The sequence below is a fragment of the Martes martes genome (genome assembly GCF_963455335.1).
Source record: "Martes martes genome assembly, chromosome: 5".
Lineage (NCBI taxonomy): Eukaryota > Metazoa > Chordata > Mammalia > Carnivora > Mustelidae > Martes > Martes martes.
The window spans coordinates 78,292,587-78,313,397 of NC_137892.1; the positions used below are offsets into that span (position 1 = coordinate 78,292,587).

At 42.9% G+C, this 20,811-nt stretch overlaps 1 protein-coding gene across 4 annotated transcripts in view; it reads left to right on the top strand.

The window, feature by feature from the left end:
* Positions 1-2,370, top strand: part of PDE4D (phosphodiesterase 4D) — a gene marked incomplete at its 5' end in the record, with an annotated part of 1,452,651 nt that extends 1,450,281 nt beyond the window's left edge. For all 4 annotated transcript variants that reach the window (XM_080803360.1, XM_080803363.1, XM_080803361.1 and 1 more), the window contains one exon: positions 4-2,370. In XM_080803360.1, the coding sequence (XP_080659486.1) occupies positions 4-420 (417 nt within the window). In that variant the 3' untranslated portion in view covers positions 421-2,370. The remainder of the gene's footprint in view (positions 1-3) is intronic.
* Between the last annotated feature and the right edge of the window lie 18,441 nt (positions 2,371-20,811).

Sequence of the window (20,811 nt, forward strand, 5' to 3'; positions counted from 1 at the left end):
TAGGTGGGCTTCATAGACTATATTGTTCATCCTCTCTGGGAGACGTGGGCCGACCTCGTGCATCCTGATGCCCAGGACATTCTGGACACTTTGGAAGACAATCGTGAATGGTACCAGAGCACAATTCCTCAGAGCCCCTCCCCAGCACCTGATGACCAGGAGGAAGGCCGGCAGGGTCAAACCGAGAAGTTCCAGTTTGAACTAACTTTAGAGGAAGATGGCGAGTCTGACACCGAAAAGGACAGTGGAAGTCAGGTGGAAGAAGACACTAGCTGCAGTGACTCCAAGACTCTCTGTACTCAAGACTCAGAGTCTACTGAAATTCCCCTTGATGAGCAGGTGGAAGAGGAAACAGTGGGGGAGGAGGAAGACAGCCAGCCCGAACCCTGTGGAATAGAAGATCATTCTCCTGACACGTAACAGTGCAAAGAATGTCACGCTTTTTCTTTCCTTTTTTTTTTCTTTTTTCTTTTTTTCTTTTTAATTTAAGTAGAAAAATTGTTTCCAAAGTGCATGTCACATGCCACAACCATGGTCCCACCTCACTGTCATCTGCCAGGATGTTTGTTGAACAAAACTGACCTTGACTACTCAGTCTGGCGCTCAGGAATATTGTAACCAGTTTTTTCACCTCCATGTCATCAGAGCAAGGGGGACATCTTCACGAACAGCATTTTAACAAGATTTCAGCTTGGTAAGAGCTGACAGAGCAGAGAAAATCAACTCCACAATGTTTTCAAGGGAGTGTGGCTCATCAGGCAGCCCAAAAGTTGATAGGCTTTGGGGTTTCTTTTTTATTTGTTTGCAATATTTTCAGCAGAAAGAAGGCATTATACAGACAGCGTGAACCCATGGATGAAGCAACATACGTGTCAGGAATAGGACATAGCACGAATCTGTTACCAGGAGGAAGATGAGCCACAGAAATTGTATAATTTTCTAATTTCAAGTCTTCCTGATACATGACTGAACAGTGCAGTTCAGTGAGCTGCACTGACCTCTACATTTTGTATGATATGTAAAACAGATTTTTTGTAGAGCTTACTTTTATTATTAAATGTATTGAGGTATTATATTTAAAAAACTATGTTCAAAACTTCATCCGCCACTGGTTATTTTTTTCTAAGGAGTAACTTGCAAGTTTTCAGTACAAATCTGTGCTACACTGGATAAATCTAATTTACGAATTTTTCTTGCACCTTAGAGTTCATAGCAATTAACTAATTTGTAGTGATTCATTGTTTTATATACCAATGACTTCCATATTTTAAAACAAAACCCAACTTTATGTTGCAGGAAACCCTTTTTGTAGGTCTTCATTTACTTTGGTTTCATTTCAGTCTTTTCCAATAAGCAGAGTTGCTCTCACTGGCATTTTTTTTTTCAGTGTACAAAGTGAATATTTGTTCTGTAATACTTTGATGTGCATTCTGTCTAATGTGTCTTAAGCCTCATAAACAATCATCAGTTGGTGTTGTCTGAAGCAAGTAAGAGATATATAAATACTCTGTAGCTAAAATGGTCAGTCTTTTTTAGATATTTTCCTACTTAGTGTCTTCTGGTAACTTTTTGCTGTGTCAGTAGACCCTCATTTCACAAGTGCATGTCTTTGTAATAACCCACACGTTTTATGCTCATTTTTACTGTTTTCACAGTCAGCTGTAGTAAGAAAACCTTTTTCCCCTTGTGCTGGTTTATTCTTTAGTGTGTGTTTGAAACTCTGTCCATGTTCACTAGATGGGGTCTTATCAAATATATCACCACCATTCTGATTGATGAAGAGAAGCAGGTAGTCTGGCTAGAGTCACCATTCTTTTTGACCACAGGGCCATATATAATGACTAACTTTTATTCTTGATTCATAGAGAAGAGTTAACAGCTAGCTAGGTGACTTTTAACAATATTAGCAGAATATATTAACAAACACCACTACAACTAATGCTCTTTTGTTTCCATGATTTCACCATAAGATTAAGAACTATATGAGGAATATTCTTGAAAAGTGATTTTAAGTGTAGCAACTACTCTTCCTTAATGGACACCATGTAATGTAGAAATTGCTTTCTCAGTTATCATTGGTCCATAAGTATGTCTTATAGAGAAGAACTTTAAATGCACTGAGGGAAAGAAGTTGATGATGCCAGTGGCACCAGAGGTTTGGTAATGTAATGCCACCCTAAAATATTAGGTTGGGTAAGAAGATTCTACGTAAGTAACAGAGATGGTTCTTGGCTGCATTTAGCACCAAGAAATGTATTACAATTTTTGAGATTACTTCCCAGTATTTACCTTCAGTTGGCATCCTGGGGTACTTATTTAGTTTGGACTGTTCCCATTTCAGCTCTTAATAAAGTATTTGCTTTCTCTTTGAAGAATTTGGAGCCCAAATAATTATTTTTCACATTCATATCCAAGAATTAAAATAGAGATTATCTGACCAAATGGACAATAAATAGTCAAGAAAAGTTGTAACCCTGGAAAACATTTATATTTGGAATTTCTCAAGGAGTCTACTGGACTAATAACTAAGTCATCAGCCAGGGAAATGATCCAAAGCTGAAGATAGTCCCTATTTTAATACCCTGACATCCACTGGGGAAACTTTGGTAGAATAATTATGTAGCTCAGATCTGTTCTTAGAGCAGAACAGGAATCAACTAATTAATTATCAGATTTCCACTCTCCTCTCCCTGAAAAAAAATCAGTAATCTTTCAAATAATGTCCTATGTTTAGCCAGGTGGTTTCACAAGAACATTTGGAAACTTGTTTAATTTTATTTGCCCTTGATGGAGATATAGAAGAAAAGGCAAACAATCTAGAGCTTCTTCCTTTATCCAAAATATTGTCATTCCCTCCTCTCACTAATACTTGGTATTTCCCCCACAGAGTGCCTAAAATTTTAATAATAATAGGTAAAAAATTAAAGTAGCAATATATCACAAGCTAATCCAGACCTGAAAGGATTTGTAACTGGATTGAAAAACAAAGGTGTTTTTTTTTGTTTGTTTTCCAGTTTGTTGGTTTATAATGGTCACATGTTGTGAAGATACTCACCGATGGACAATCAAATTGTAGAAAAGGCATACATAATATCCAAGAGACAGGGACTAATGCACTGTACAATCTGCTTATCCTCTCCCTTCTTTCTCTTTCCTTCTCTCTCGCCAAAGTGTGCTTCAGAATTATACACTGCTTTAAAAAGAACATCCTTATACAAGTGGCTTTATATTTCGTAAAATGCCATAAGAAAATGCAATACCTGGGTACTGTATGGGGAAAAAATGTCCAAGTTTGCATAAAACCAGTACATTTCAGCTTGCAAGTTACTAAATACAATAATGCTGTTTTAATTTTATTTTCTTTTATATCACTTAAAATTCACAAGAAAATAATGTAGATAGAACAAATTGCAGACAAGGGAAAAAAAAACTTGAATGAAATGGATTTTATAGAAAGCTTTATGATAATTCTTGAATGCATTATTTATTTTTTTGTGCCATGCATTTTTTTTCTCACCAAATGACCTTACCTGTAATACAGTCTTGTTTGTCTGTTTACAACCATGTATTTATTGTAATGTACATACTGTAATGTTAATTGTAAATTATCAGTTCTTATTAAAACATCATCCCATGATGGGATGGTGTTGATATATTTGGAAACTCTTGGTGAGAGAATGAATGGTGTGTATACATACTCCTTGTACATTTTCTTTTCTCCTGTAATATAGTCTTGTCACCTTAAAGCTTGTTTATGGAAGATTCAAGAAAACTATAAAATACATAAAGATATATAAATTTAAAAAACATAGCTGCAGGTCTTTGGTCCCAGGGCTGTGCCTTAACTTTAACCAATATTTTCTTCTGTTTTGCTGCATTTGAAAGTAAGCTAATGGGGTGGTGGGGGGCTAGGGCTGGGCATTTTTATATACAAGCTTTGAACCTATTGGATTTCTGACAATAGCTGGGAGATTCTGAGACCCTTCTGAGATACAAGCTTTTAAGCTTTTAGCTCTTGCCATGAAGCAGCACTGCTTATATAATGGTTCTCCCCATCTCTTGATCAGGAGCTACTTCAGGTAGTTACATCTGATTGTTGGCTTTTTTTTTTTTTTCCACTTTCAAACACTAATGGGAAAATACATTCTTGCCCAATAATAACAAAGTCTTTTTGGCTTCTTAAGCACATAGGCAGATGAACTTGATTTGAAACTAGAGCCTCAGGTCACATGTGTTGGTCAGTCTTTTATTCATCAGCTTCCTGTCATGTTAAGAGAATATGTAATAGGAAAAGGTCATTTTTTAACCATGGAATTTTTCAACTAAGATCAATGAAATTTCCATTATATATGTAAATCCATAGATAAAACACAGTTTTTATATGATGCCAGTTCACACAAAAATGATTCACCATTCTCTAGAATTTGTTTCTGCAAAACTACTATGGCTTTCGCATTTTAAAAATTAGCCTTAGCGTAATGGCCAGCTCCCAAAAGTTATGAAAAATTCCCACTGGGTGGTAGGGAAACTGCCTCCCACTCTTGCCCAGCCCTCAGAGCACTTGATTTAGCGAGAGATCCTTTTTCTAGGAAAAATGAGCCTCCTGTTATTTTATTTTATTTTTTTGACACAAACTGTAGATTTTAGCAGCCCTGGCCCAAAGGAATTTGATTACTTTTGTTTTAAACAGTACAAAGGGGACACTATAATTATGAAAAACATCCTTACTGATTTTGGTTGTTTTTAATTTTATTTCTTAGGATATGTTTTCAGAGTGGTTAATTGTGTGTGAGCATTACAAATGATGATGATTCTTATAGTGGTTTCTTAGCCTCTCTTACAGCCCATGAGGATAGTACTGTACATCAATACCTTCATATGAAATTTTTATATGCAACAAAAATAAAAGCATGGGTTGATTCTGCCTATTTATGACTCCATCTTTTACAAATAAAAGATTATTCGTTTTAAATTGTAAGTGAGTCAGCCCAGGTTTTCCAGAGTGATGAAAAGGATGAAGTGAAATAAAAGGAGGATAGTGGCCTAAGTTAGTATTGATATGCTATAGATGAAACCAAGTTATGTTGATTCACCTTGCTATAGAAGAAATTGCCCAAACTATTTAGATGACCCCTAAGATTAAGTAGTGTTTTCTAAACAGTGTTGGGAAGGGGACATCTCCACCTAATGAAGGATTCTGGTATCCCAAGTGACTCAGACATTCAAAAGTTATTTGCAGGTACATAGCCAATGACAAGGTTCTAAGGATTCAGCAGAGAACAAGACAGTAATTGCTTTCTGGAGCTCAGACTCTGGAAGGCACACAGGCATTAAACACTTCCAAACACATGTCATCATTAGGTGCTCAGTACAAATGAAGAAACTCCAATGCTGTGATTAAGCAGGAACCTGAACTTGATCTCTTCTGGAGGGCCAAAGAAGGCTTCCTTAAGAAAGCGATTTGGGGCTGAGCGCTGAAGGGGAGTGAGAGGTAACCAGGCAAAAAGGGAGAATTGATAGGAAGAGGAAGGGGGTCCAGATGAGAAAAGCCTCTTGCAGAAGTCCTGAGGTACCAAAGAACTTGAGAGCTCTGGAGAAACAGAAGGAAAGCAACCCTCCCCCATCACTCTTTATCCCTTACTCTGCTTTAATTTCCTTTATAATGCTTATTACAAACTGACATATGTATCTGTGTATTTGTCCATTGTCTGTCTCTCCCACGAGAACATAGCTCCATGAGAGCAAAGTCTGCTTACTCCTAAAACCAGTCTTGTGGACAGTAAGTATTTAATATTCGTTAAATATAGCCACCAGACTGATACTGGATATAATTCGATCTGATAAGACATTTGGGGGTCTTAGAGAATTTGTTGTTATCATAAAGATGTTCTGGTGGTCGTTTTGAGCTTGCTAAGATCCCAGGTAAATAAAGTTTAGAGTTTTTTTTTTTTTTTTATCTTATTGCTAACCAAAAACTCTGCTTGCTTCTTCCTCACAAATTTTTTGTCTGCATGACAAAAATAAAAATCCATTTTTTGTGATGAATAAACATTTAGGCAAAAACTTAATCCCCAGAACCTCCCAAATTTAAATAGAATAACTGAATAGAATGATGTGCCTAGCCCCTGAAGGCTGTACCTTAACTTTAACCAATATTTTCTTCTGTTTCGCTGCTATGACCATAAGGTGCCCAGGTGACACCTTTAGGGAATTCTTGATCTAAACCCAAGGTCCATTCCTCAGAAGTCTATGTCCCAAGGTGAGACGATGGGACCCAAAAACCAATTGCCTTCTTTCCCACTTATTCCCCCAAACTGATTTAGATCAATCTGGGTATGTTGAGCCCATCTGAGTTTCTTCACCCGGGGATAATTCCTCAGATACACAGCTATGAACCTAAAACAGCAAAACACTACGCTTGGTGGCCGCCCGCAGCGGCTGGGGTGGGGGCGGCGGGGGAGAACGACGACTTCCGGCTGCAAGAGCGTCCCCCGGCCTGGACGCACGCTTACCCACAGAGCCTTGTTTCAAAGGAATTCCACCTGTGTTTTCCCAGCCTCCTGATCTGGGCGCCGTTTCCCCCACAGCTGCTCACCTGTCTCCAAATACTCAATGTCGAACTGAGTGGAGTGGGTTTGAATCTTAGTCCACGGACTTGGGTAAGCAAGAAATATTACTTTATTTCATTTCAACTAATTAAATGGGGCCCTATGTCTTCGCAGGATGTTGGGAATTTCCATTTCTGTCATTATTAGCACATCCCCCACCCCCTCAAAGTAAAGCTCCTCTTATCTCCAGCTGAGCCTGAGCACCTGACCTCTGTGTTGTCCAATCGGTGATTCCTTACAGTCTGTCCGCCCTTTGCCTCCCTCCTGGTTACGCATGTGACACACCAGGAATACAAGCTGAGGTGGGGAACCCTGGTTTGGGGCTCCACTTCCTTAAACTCACTATGTAGCATTTGTGTCTAAAAAGATTCTGTTCTTCTAATTTCTCATTATTACTTACTCAAGTGGCTACAAACAGAAAGTACTCTCCTTTTCCTGATCCCAGGGACTCTCACTCCGCTGGCCCCTAGAGACTTCTCTCTTCCTTATTTTGCTCTTCATTGGATTTAAACTTAGAGAGAGAGAGACTAGAGGTCATTATGACTACTGTGCGTTCCTCCTCTCCACTCTACAAGAATCCCGCCTATTACTGGAGATAGGGAGAAGGAAACATTATAGGAATAGCGTATGTTAAATAATAGTTCAGCCAGGCTAAGTTCTCAGGACACAAAACGAAAAAAACAAGGAGGCAGTGGTATTCCTGGGAGAGAAAGATGGCCAACTACTGAGGCAGGATCTGGAAGGGAAGATAGAACTAGAAATTTTACTTTCCTCCTCCACCTGGGACTGGGCGCTGCGGAGATCTGGGAGAGCTGACTGAGGTAAGAATTCATAACCTTTGCTGCCTTCTGTCAGGTTTGCCAAGATCCCATCTGCAGACTCCAGAGTGAGTGGGGTTTCAAGCAGAGGGTGTAGCCCTGGTAGCTACCAGAATTTGGAAAGGTTTTCCACTAATTTTAGTTACCCCTTTGCTGTTTAAGGGATTGGTAGCCACTTACCAGAGAATCTGTGGGAGTTCTGTCAACCCTGAGTGGGGCTGTACTTCACGGATAGATATGGGGGCTTTCGATTTGGTGAGGAATTACTTGACAAAACCTTCCCAAACAATCCATTTTCCATTGCCCTGTCTGAAAGCAAGTTCAACTGTGATTTCTGGCCAGCGTCTCAATGATGGAGCCCTAGCAGGGAACCAAGGCAGACGCCCAGGTGTTTTAGGTGTTGGCTTTGGAGTGGTTGCAGCTGTAAGGTAACTAATTTAGTAGACTTTTGTTTGTGGTCTTGTCTCTTTCCTCAACCCGGATAGCCTTAGGGAGAAACAGAGGGTTCTCCAAGGGCATTTGTAATTCTTCCTCTCATTTTGCTCAGGTTCTTAGCACCATGGCCTCATATAGACTCTTTATCTTTTGTAAGAGAAACAAAAGTATTTCTTCTATCAATGCAGACCTCCAGAGAACTATTGAGTTCAGGTCCAGGTACAAGGGCCAAACAGCCTTTCTACCAGAATCACTCCCAGGCCAGGTCAGTGGCATTTAAAGGGTATGCTGATGAGCAAAGAGACCTCTAAGCTGAGGTTTTTGTTGTTCAACCCACACCCACAGAGCTGCTGAGCTGATCATAGCTGGGGCCTGGTGGCTGGCTGGGGCCTTCGGGAAACCATGCATAGCATTTTCCCAAGGGCCGTCCAAGATACTGGTCTAAGTATCCAGAGCTAGTACTTCAACTAGTCTAAGCTGTTTTTGGTTTTTGTTTTTTCCATGTAAGAACTGCTTCACCTGTTGGTTAGTTGTTCTTTGGTTTTAAAACTTTTTTTTCTAATTTTGTAAAATACAAGTAATACAGGTACATTGTTTAAAAATTCTGACTTCATCCATTGTGATGTGTTAGGCGCTTGGGCTGCCCTGAAAAAAAAAAAAATACCACAGATAGAGTGGTTTCGACAACAAATTTATTTTCTCACAGTTCTGGGGTCTGGAGTTCTTGAACTTCAGTGTCTCTTGAAGCCTCTCTTCTTGGCTTGTAGATGGCCACCTTCTCCCGGTGCCTTCACACAACCTTTTCTCGATGTGTTCCCATCCCTGGTGTCTGTGTGTAACTAGTCTCCCCTTATAAGGATACTGGCCAAATCGGGTTAGTACTACATACATGACCTTATCTCGTCAACGCCCTATCCCCAAATAGAGTCACATTCTGAGGTATTGGGGGTTAGGGCTTCAACAGACAGGTTTGGCGGGGAACACCATTCAACCCATAAGAACCAACAAAAGGAAATCTTGTATGTGTCTGTACTGATTTCTACATCTTGAAGACCTAGACCCCCTTTTAATTTTTCTCTCTGCTTTTACTGCCATATTTGTAAATTACTTGTTTGCAACCACTACTTCTTGCTTTTCTGATTTTAGGTATAATCTTCTGACTGGCATATCAGGATTTCCCCTTAGATCCTGTCCTCACATGCTCTCTTAAAGTCTAGAATTCTATCACATGTTCTGGTTGCATTATTATTAAACGTTTGCATTGTCATGGTCCTACAAAAATAATTTATAGCCAATCCATGTCATTTATTTTAATTACATTTCTATTTTTCTGTAGCTTCTTTTCTGGAGATAATAATTATTTCCTTTTTTTCTTATTACCTTGGTTTGCAACATCCTTACTAACTCTTTGCCCCGTGCACTCCATTGAAACAAGCCTACTTTTATTGTGGTTGAACACATCAGGAGGTGTTGGCTTTCAAGTCTCTCATGCCTGCTCTGTGTAGGATGGTGTTCTCTAGGCATATGGCTGTGAGAGCTTGTTTTGACCGCGTATTTGAATCTTTGTTCAACATCCTCCTGGACAGTCTCTTTCCTCCTGACTCTACACGATCTTCCATTTCCTGGATGCTAATGTTTTTAGTTGACTTAGTTTATCTTACTTTGCTTAGTTTGGAATAGCTCATGTACTTGTAGCTTCCTGAGGAAGAGTGCATAGCAGGTAAATTTATAAAACTTTTAATATGAAAAGTTTTATTTTTATTTTACCCTGTTTGGATGATAGTTCAGTAGAGAATTATGAGTTTCTTAACTGGTTGGACCAGCAGATTACTTTGGGGGAAAGCCCCAGATATGTGCAAATTGGAGGGTCACTTTGGAAAATGATGGGATCATTGTAAGCTTCCTGGAAGGCTTGGAATGACTTTGAACTTATATGCCAATGTGGATAGCCCATTTGGAGACTGCATATTTACCTGATAATTTCCCCTAGATTTTGGAATCTTCCCTGTCCCCCTCCAACTCATTTGTCCATCAGCTCAAGTTCCTCTGAAACACCAGCTGAAAAGATTTTTCTCTTTCACCCATACCCTGACATTTGCAGTTTGGTTTGCTTCTGCTTAGTATTAGTAAACCTTGGTGATCATTTCCTCGTTGGCATCTGTCTGAAGTGTTTTATATCGCTGTTTTGGGAAGGCCCAGAGCATGTTGTCAGAACACAGTAGCTTTTGAATCTAGTTTAGTGCCAAAGCACTGGTGGATTCTCCGGCCGCTCAGGGACTCCTGGGAGTATTTCATTTCTATACACTAAGAAGATCCTGAGAGATCCGCCCCTCATGCCCCATTCACAATAGGCTTACCTTTTAAATAGCTTTCCATGTGATTTGAAAGAACGTATTCCCACACAGTTTTTCAAATGCATGGAAAATCCCTATCATTTTCCTGTCTGCGCCCTCTTCACAGGCAGCCCACATAGTTCTTTGCAGCATATGAAAGAAAGACAAAGGGATGGGTGGGGGAGGTAGCAGATGACATTTGGATGCTATGGTGACCTTTCCTGCTTAACTGCTCTGTATAAGTTACACTCCTTCCCTTAGGAGGGCAGGAAGGAATAAGGAGTGAGCACAAACTGTGTTCCACACTGCTGTCACAACCCCACCGCCAAATTCATGCATCACGCAAGGACTTCCTTTTGTGTCTATGAAACACTTTTAAAAAGGAATAAGTGCTCATTGTTGAAAGTTTGGATAGAACCAAAAAGCATTAAAAAGGTAGGAAAAAAAAAAAAAGACTCTGTATACCACACCGAGGACCAACCACCGTTCATATTTTGTCAGGTTACCGTTGAAAGATTTATTTAATAATTCATCAGATATTTATTGAACACTTACAGAATACTGGGCCTTATTCTAGTTGCTGCAAATAAAGTTGTAAAGAGACAGGTCCTTGCTCTTGTGGAAATATGTTCCTTATCCAGCGTGTCAACCTCTGTCCACACTAGCAGTTCTTCCGTAGTTAGTTAGGCCTTGACTGTAGTCGACTGTTAAAGAAGTCCTGTTGGCGATGTCTCCAGGCATTCTTTCCCCTCTAGTCCCACATGGAAAGACATTAGGCTTCAAAGCCTATGCCGAGAAAGAATTCTCGAGACATCTTTGGGGCAAAAAGGTGATTGTATGAAAGCACAGGGACAGAACCCCTGGACAGAAAGAGCTGCCCTGGGGTCATGAGGAGTGGCTGGTTACATATTTTCAAGTCAGGAGGGGGTTTGGGATAGTGTGAGTTCCTAAGGAGTTTTGGAAGCAAGGTTTCCAGGACCTTGCGGGGGCTAGCTATTGTTAGGAAAAGGTCATTTATTACCATCTAATAACACCTTCATCGTGAAACCCTTCAGACGTGTATCAGTGGGCCATATACTTGGGGGATGATTGCCAACACGTATCGGGGGCAGGGGGGGGTGGAGTTAGAGATAAAGGAAGTTTCCGGAAGAATTTTTATATGTTAAAGCAGACTTACAGGATCCTGGGGGAGGAGGGGCTCAGGCTAGGATGGCCTTTTGCCCTTAACAAAGTATTAACATCAAGGCAGGGTTGAGTCCCTAGAGGAATGTCATTCTGCTTGTGTCAAGGACTTGTCAGTGGGCTGTAGGTAATAAGAAAATTTAATAATTTCTCTTCTGCCTTTATTTCCTACCTCACTAAACAGCCCCCTCTCCTAGTGGCTCTCTAGGCTGAGTTAGTGGATGCTTCTCCTGTCCTGAGACAAGCTTCTTCTTGCCTGACCATGCAAAGCAATAGCACCCTGCTTTGAAGTAGAAAGGTCCCCACATGGCATTGGTTTGAACATTTGACCAGCCATTACATCCTCTAAGGTCCGACAGCAGTTTAGGGTGAGTCCATCACTGACAGAGGGATTTGTGTGGTGGTGTGGTTTCTTTCAAATAAACTTCTGGACTAGTCCTTGGGTTACTGTAAGCACGCCCTCAGTTACATCTGCTGGTGTGGACATGAACTCCTGTTCTGTGTGTTTACTGATTGATCTCACAGCTTTTATTTAGTACCAGTCACTTTGCTAGAGCCTGGGGTGGCAGAGATGAGAGCAGAGCAGCTCCCTCTCTGACAGAGATGAGACACCCGGTACACAATTGCAGTGCAGCAGGCTAGGTGTCCTGACAGCGGCAGAGAACGGCCACCCAACCTGGCTGCAGGCTGGGGCCAGGTAGCTCAGCTAAGGCTTTCTGGAGGAGAGGATGTCTGAGCTGTATCTTGAAGCACAGGAAGCAGCTCGAAGATGCGGCCACAATCCAAGAACAAACAGTGTGCATTAATGTGAAGGAGCAGCAGAGAGCCTGGTGCGGGGAGGGACAGCCAGTCACAGGTCTGGCTGGAGAGTCTGCAGGGCATTCGTGGCAAGCGATGAAGCTGGGCAGTGGGATTGGTGCCAGGCTTTGACAGGCTCGTCTCTACTCTGCTTAGAGGGTTGGAGTTCGTCCTGAAATTGTCTGATAGCTGTTGGAAACATTTTCCAAGGCAGTGGTGGGATCAGTGCATAATGGGGAGTGGTCAAGGAAGAGAACGTTTTTATGCTAGTCCACTTGAGAGAGAGAGGCCTGGGAGAGATGGAGAAAGGAGAAAAGATCGAAGAGATACTATGATCAAAAACTGACCTCTGGGCCCCGGAGCTGAAATACAACACAAAGATAGAACTTGGAGATAAAGAGGGACACTAGTTTTAATACCTTGCCAGACAAGGAGGACGCAGCAGGCTCATGCCTTCAGAACTGTGGACCCACCCAGGGTAAAAGGCTGAGGGGGTTTATAGGAGAATACAGGATCTGTGTTATCCAGTAGGAGTCTGGTACGTGCTGCCAGCTGTGTCTGGGATGTCTTCACTGTGGGCTCCTGACCTGCGCTGGCACTGGCTGTCCTAGTCTCATTACTAAGTAGACATTGAGGCCTGCGAGCTGTCAATATCAATACCAATTTCCTGGAATGAAGGAGTTTGTAGAAAAACAACTGAAGGGAAGGGGGAGGCTCTAGGAACAAAGAAGAGAAAAAAATCATTCATCTTCAAGTCAAGCCTTGCTGAAGCATTAGTGTGTTCAACCTACTTTCCATCCACCTCTAGGTTTCAATAGCAGTTTCAATGTTAAGAAAGGAGAAGCAACAGAATTTCATGGCTGGCCCAGTGTTGGGGGCCGAGGGTCAGGTGGACCCCCTGGTTTCTGATCGCACAGTGGTGATGTGATGGCCTCCAGTTGGATCTGTGATGCTGGCGAGATGAGACTGATGGAGGTGCTCACTTAAGAGATGGCTTGTCCAGGAAAATCAAGGTGAGCACATGATAGCCAACAGCCCCTCAGAAACCAGGAAGGAAGAATTCCATGTCATCCAGACAAGACCAATTCCTTTGGTGTAGAAGGGCCACAGAGGACTCCCAGCGGGTCGGGGTCTGGGCTGCTGTGCTGGTGAGCTGGGGCAGTGGGGAGACTGTGTGCTCACCAGAGGACAACCTAGTGTTGTGGGGGGAAAGTCGCTGTTTTGCCTTTACTTCGTTATGAAATAGAATTGAGGAAAAACAAGTAGAGAAGGTAAGGGTGAAGGCTGGATGGAAAGGGTAAGAATGAGACAGGGTTCCTGGGGAGAGATCAAGGACACAGACCAGAAGTTCTCCCCTCAGGGTTGCGGCTTTCCTGAGAGCCACTTTGGAAATGTGTGGGGCTGTATGGGTCACAATGATTTGTGGGGGGACTAAGGCATTGAGTGGGCAGTGCCCTGGGAGATCATGTTCTGTGATGGGCAACAGAGGGGAGGACGTTTCTATATCCTGGGCAGCTTTCAAATGACCCGCCAAATGGGAAGGTGAAAAACCTGTTCAGAATCACCTGAGCCTGGCACCAAATTCTGGGTTTCACATAAACAAAAAAGAATTTTTATGCAACAGTAATATAGTTTTCTCAGAGATTCAACTACTGTGTAAATTGAGGGGAAATTATACTGTATTTTATTGAAAGTTTTAGCAAGTGTTGATCATTGGGAGATGGTGTTTTTGCCCTTCCCGTTTGAGTCCCAGTACCAAATATGCGTATCAGTCTGCACATGCCTCACAACCATATGTTGACTCTACAGCTAGGTGCAAGCTTTTGTGTACCCAATTATGTATTCAGTATTAGTAGGGCTGGAACTTTTACATATTGAGATGTTCATTACTGTCTTTTAATTTCCCTTATATTTTGTAATTACAGTGTAAGTATTTGTCTTAGGTTAGATTCATTTCTCAGTAGTAAAGAGCAAGAGGTTTGCAAAATATTTTTTATAAAATGAGGCCGTTGGATCTGGTTGAGCTGAGAGTCATCAGCACAGATAGAAGCAGGTAGCAGGAGAAGCCAGTGGACACTGCCTGCACAAGGCTGAAGAAGGCGATGAGATACACCTGAGGAGCAGTAGGGAGGACGTGGAGGTGAAGGAGTTACCCTGGGTTTTATCCTCTGTCAGGTTGGAGGTTAGGATGTGTTTAGAGTGAAGAAGGAAGTGAACTCAATTAAGCAACATAAAAGAGAGAGGGAAGTCTCTAAGAATCTCTTGTGGGGGGAAATGGTGCTGCAGATCACAGGAACACCGCCAGGCAGTGTGAAAGCCCAGATGTGTCTGGAAACCACGGATTTGTCCAGAGCCTCTGTCGGCACCATGGTGTGACCTTTGCCAGAGGTGCTGGGCAAGAGAGCTTCTCTGTGGGAGCAGAAAGGGAGCATGGCTGAGTTCATTCCGGGTTGGAGTTTTCCCAAGCAGGAATGACAGAAAAATAAAAGGTCAAAGATACTATGTGCATTAACTAGCAGACTGAGTGGTATAGCAGTGAACCATGATTAGAGCCAAGAGCAACAGCTAAGAAACTATTATGACCAAAAGGCCGCTGGTTAACACCAGGGGCCCCAGCGCTGGTACATCCTTCCTCTTTTTATTCCAACAGTGAAATCAGCTTTATTCCCTACTTAGTATGTTACTTGTTGGGGGAGGGGGCTCCTTTAAAATATTTTTTTCTGTGGGGCGCCTGGGTGGCTCAGTGGGTTAAGCCTCTGCCTTCAGCTCAGGTCATGATCTCAGGGTCCTGGGATGGAGCCCTGCATCAGGCTCTCTGCTCAGTAGGGAGTCTGCTTCCCCCCCCACCCCCGCCTGCTTCTCTGCCTACTTGTGATCTCTCTCTATCAAATAAATAAAATCTTAAAAAAAAAAAAAGAACAAGGACGATACGTTTGAAATATATATATTTTTTCTCTGTTTGGCCGAATAAAATTTTTGGCACTGGCTTTTGTGGGCTGCCATTCTCCCAGGTTGCCATAAAGAAAAAAAATCCCACGTGGACAACTACCGTGGCCTCCTATTGCAAATGGCGGTAGGCTTCGCTAAGCCAACGGCAAGTGTTAACAAATCCAGAGGCAGAATAGCCCTTCAGTGAGAAGATCAGTGAAAACTAAGCTGCAAATACGAAGTAGAGCTAATGGAAACCTCTTGGTTTTAAAATTCTGTAGATTCCCCCCATGTACTCTGAAGAGTTGCACTCTTTAGAATCGGGGGGACCTTGTAGCTTCTCATTTAAATTTTCATCTAGATTTCCATTTCCAAATGTTGAGATCTTGTTTTTTTTCTCAGACTCCCAAATCTTTTTTATTGGGGGAGGGGGGCTCTGGGTGTGGGCCAGGGCCCACCTACTGCACGGCTGTTCCTCTGCTCTGCTCTGCTCCCTCAGTCCTATGGTGTCATTGCACGGGCAGCACAGGTGGGCTGGGGTAGGGCTCCAGGCACAAGGCCTGTCAAGTTCATCCCCCTGGAAGGGCAGCGTTTCAGTAGCTGGGTCCTGCGGCCACCCAGTCTCACTGGTGAAACCACACTGTCCCAGGGCCGTGCCGCCATCCAGAAGCTGGTGATCCTTGTAGAGTGTCTACGTGTCCGGGCACGCTTAAGCATGCCCTCGACAACGTGCTTCGGCTCCAGCACTGTGTTCCACTCCTTGGCCTCTGTGATGATGGTGGTCTTGTGGCACTGACAGGATCAGGAGGAGCACATTCTGGGGAGTGGCGGGGGGGCTTGAGGGGAGAGCCCTAGACCCCACCTTGCAGGGCCTGCCACCCTTCCCCCACCCCCCTATACCTTCCATCCCTCCATCCCCCGCCCCAGCCAGACTGCAAATGTTGGTCTTACGTGTTAGCCTCTAGCTGCGCAATCCAAATCCCAGGCTGTTCCCCTCTGCTACTTAACTGCAGAGAAAGCAGAAGAGTACAGGGAAGGAAGAGGGTCGTATTTCGGTTTGGGGATTAAAATCTAGAGTGAGGGGGGGTGTGGGGAGGGTTGGCTCACCAGTAGGGTTACTGGAAGCTGAGGACAGTTGGCAGGCAGCTCAGTGACATTGGGAATGTCAGGGGCCCCGGGGTGGTGGGGGTGGGGGGAAGGCACAGACTTGTGGGAATTGATAGGGGTTGCAGACAGATGTGGAAATTAATACTAAATAGCTCTAGGGTCTCAATGAATACAGTGCTAAGGATTCCTGCCTTGAAGGATGATGACTAGAAGTGACTCAAACCAACATGAATTCATGTCAAGAGTATGTCACAAAGTGGGAAAAGGGTATGAAAAGGAAATTCACAGAAGGAAAATCCCAAAAGCCTAACAAGTATATGAACAGTTACATAAACACTAATAATCATAGAACGGTGAATAAAAATAAGTCGCTTGAGACTGGCAAAAATGAGACCCTGAAATAAAGCATTGGCAAGGATGTGGAGGAGTAGGAGCCCCCAGACATTGCTAATGGACGTGCAGACTGGAAAAGCCATTCTGGAAAGCGATTTGGCAGAACTTAATGTAACAAACGTGAGACTGTTCTGTGACCAGGGATGGTTCTCTCAACACAGACCAAGAGAAAGTCCTTTAACGTTTCTAGGGATATCACCAAGGAGATCGTCATGATGTTGTTCATGGTAGGGAGAATGTGTCTGTCCCTGGGGGAGTGTATGGGGAAAATGGCAGAGGCCTACGGTGGTCTACTCTCTGGCACTTAGAAGCAGGAACTAGTTGTGCTCATGGTGGAAGGATAGATTTTTTTTAAATAGTGCTGAGTGAAAAACCAAAGCCAGAGAAAGAGAATAATACCATCCACAATGTGAAACACATGCAGACCCAGTAAACGGCCCTGAATACTTCACAAAGATGCTCTGTTTATTTAGGAAATTAGATCAATGGCTGTAACAGAAGCACTCCAAATGATCATAGATTAAGCTAAATAGATTTGTTTTCTCCTGTACAAATTCAGGTGGGCAGCCCACTGGAGTACTCTGGATCAAAATGACCAAGGAGTCAACTCCTTCTATCCTTGCACTTTCTCACCTCCACTCGTGGCTTTTAGGTGTGGGTCCTCTGAGGCTGCTTCATCTCCTCAAGCAGCCTCACAATCGGGGCTGTGGAGAAGAAGAAGAGGAATGAGAAGTACTTGTTTCTGCCTGCCTGTAGGGCAACCTAGAAGTTGGCGCATCACTTTTGCTCGTGTCCCATTGCCAAAATTAAGTGGTGTCATCCTAAGACCCCACTACAAATTCTGTTAGTGTGTAAGGGGAACAAGAAGCTGTGTCTCCCACAAACATGTACACAAGTAATGCGAACCAGGCACATGAGCGCGGGGACCCGAGGAGGAAGGAATGGAGATCAGGAGGAAAGAGGGAGAAGGATATTTATATGAAACAAGAAAGAGTGTTTGTGTGGTTTCATGAGGACAGTGTATCATAAACTGAGACTTATGATTAAGGCATTCCTCTGCACCTGAGGTTCATTTAAAAAAAAAAAAAAAGGAAGAGACAAGGAATAGAAATGGAAGAGAAAGGAAGAATAGGGAAGAAAGAAGGACGGTAGAGGTTCCAGTCCTGTGGAAAGTTCTCGGGGGAGCGGACTGATCATTTGTACAGTGAGTTGCAGCCATTCGGGGAGTAGAGGGCAGTTTTGCTAATAATCTCATGAAACCACTAAAGAGAAGCAGCGTTGGCCTCTAATGTCCTAGGTCAGCTCGTCTATATTTTTATCTATGTTTCCTGCTACTCCCTGAGAAATGCCAATTGCTTGAGTGTGCGGAGAGCTGGTTACCTGCAAGGTCAGGGGTGGGATTTTCCAAGGCTGAGGATTCTGTAGGTCAGTGAGCTGGCCGTTCTTATTTGCAAAACCCAGGAGGAACAGAGAGATGGCCAGCGGGGCTGAACTCTGTTGCTGCTGTGCTCTGGGGAGGAAGAAAAGAAGAGGAAGAAGCAGGCTCACCATGCTGCAGAGCATTTTGGTGGGAAAACACTGACTTGGGCTGGGAGTTTAGCAAGTATCACTGGACTTTTGCCCAGAAGAAGAGAAGCCTCAGTGATTATGCTGTAGTTAATTCAGAAGTGGCTGTAGTGAACATCGTTAACATATACATGCATCATGGAAGTCATTTATTTTGTATTTAGATGACTTCTGTCAGTATTCCTTGGTAGACTAGAAAGAGAGTAAGAATAGCCTAGGGACAATGCAGATGCAAGGTCACATTCTTGCTTTAATACTTGTAGATGAACAGTCTTGGGCAGTCACCTAACCTTCTAAAGCCTCCCTTTCCTCACTGGCACAAGGAACCCAATAATAGTCACCTAGCAGGGTCAGTTAGGACACTGTAGGTAATGGCCATAACGTGTCAGCAGTGCTTGGCTTACAGAAGTGTGCGACAATTATTAACATTATCCACTAAATATTAGACTAGGTCTTTTCCCGTATAAACATTTAGTCGGTCACTTGGTTAAGTCTTCGGTCCACAATATTTCTTTGCTAATAAGTCTGTGTGCATGTGTGGAGAGTGAGAGACCGTATTAACGTTCCACCCTTGGTGTGTGAATAAACTGTGCATCTTGAGTTCTGTTAATCCTGTTGAACCTGCAAGCCAGTCCTTTTGTCCATCGTTGAAACGGTTGGTTCTGGAAAACATGACAACATAAGCCACAAAGAACAAGTGGGGGAGGGGAGTGGCGGGCGACACATGAAGTCCAGTGACGTGGAAAGAAGGCTTGTTTTGATCAGGTACTTGGGCAGCCTTCCAGTCTTTGGTTATGCTGTTACGGAAGAAACACCACTAAGAACATTTGAAACTGCTGATGGAAAAAACAGTCAATGGAACACACTCTTGAACTTGAAGGAATCTCAGCTGTCCACAAGAAGAGTCCTGTTTTCTGGGAACACACGCAGAAGTAGAATAAGGGGCAACAGGCCAGTTCATTGAGAACGACGCTCGGCACTCGGGGAGAGCCAAAGTGAGGCCTCACCTACCTCAAGGACCGCATTAATCATCGCAGAGCTCAGATTTCAAGCATATGATAGAGAAACCAGTCGTTTTCAGTGAATGACTTTCAGCGCATACTTCCGTCCCAAAATGAAAGAAATCTAATAATAGCAGGGAGACTTCTGCACTCCTGGGATTTTCAGGAGATAATTACACCCTTGAAGGATTAAAGGTATCCTCTTAGTTTCTTGCTGTGTCAAGACTGATTGTCTTTCAGTCACCACCCATTGCTCTGTCTGTGGCTCTAAGACCTGACAGTAGTAAGGGAGAATGTATTTATTGTAAAATCAGGCATATTTTTAGTGGGGCTCCTTAGCACAAACTTGCTTCTTAAGGATAGGATAATAATCCTAGAAATTAGGGAGCCCATTTGGAAACCTGAAACTGAGCCTCATTTCAGCCCAGTAAGTTTTGAAGAAATGGCATACCCACACACCTAGAAAAGGAAGTATGTAATGATCATTTCTTCATAAAAAGAATATAGATTAATGGTATAAAAATGTTCTCGCTCACTTCTAGGAAAAGTCTGTAGATGAGTTTGTATGTTGTACACAAGGAGAACTATTTGGATCATTTCTTTTTGCCTCGGCATTCAGTTGGAACACTCACTTTTATGCATGTACTTGTAACATCTATCCCTATGTCTCTTTTATATAATCTCTTTTCTGTTCTTTAATTCTTAATCCTCCTATTTTATATAATATTTGATTTTATGAGATGCCTAGGGTATTCCTGCAAATCGAAGTGTTTTAAAATCAGTCGAATAAACCCCTTCTTCTCTGGGTGAAATGAGGTGAATTCCCTTCATAGTCCATTCCCACACGCAGACATTTGCCACAGTCTTTAGAAACTTTCTTGTTTCTAAACTTTCTCATGTTCAAGTTGCTTCTTTCCCTGAAAGCTACACTGTCCCCTTAACCTTCACCACCCTGTTTTGGCTCAAGTAGTGGCTTTATCATGCCTGGATTACACCATCCGCCCAGCCACGCTCTCCAGCCAGATTTCCCTTCCGTTTAATCCCCAAACTGATGCCAAATCGACTTTCTTTATAGACAGCTCCAGGTCTCCTAGGTCACACACTCTGCCATGGCTGAAAGCTAAGGTTATATTCATTTAGCCCCAGACTCTAATCAGAAGCAAGTGGCTAAAAGCCCAAGGATGGTGTGACCAGCCTCCCAGGCTGTTAGGCCCAACCAGGTGACTAGGGTATTTTCTTCTAGAGTGATTCATATTTTCCTTACTGAGACCAAATAGACATGGCTGAACTTTTATTCCCAAGGGCTGTTGTCTTATCTGCCAAGTCTCAATCACAGGCAAAGGCTCTAGGAGTTAGCACATTTATTATTGGACGAGGTGACAACCAGGGACACTTTGGTCTGTTTGATGTGAAAGAGGGCTTACAGATCCTTCCAAGGACCATGAAAGAAAGAGAAGCATTTTTAGAGAGAAAATAACAAAAATAGTTTGCTGTAGTATATGCTTCTTCCCTGGTGCTCTTCACAGGGCATTCGCTTGGGATCTCCGTTAGCCAACCTCTGAAGGCTGGCCCGCTCAAGGTAACACCAAGCCAACCTTGTGTGGTCTACTCGTTTCCTAGGGCTGCTATAACCAAGTACCAA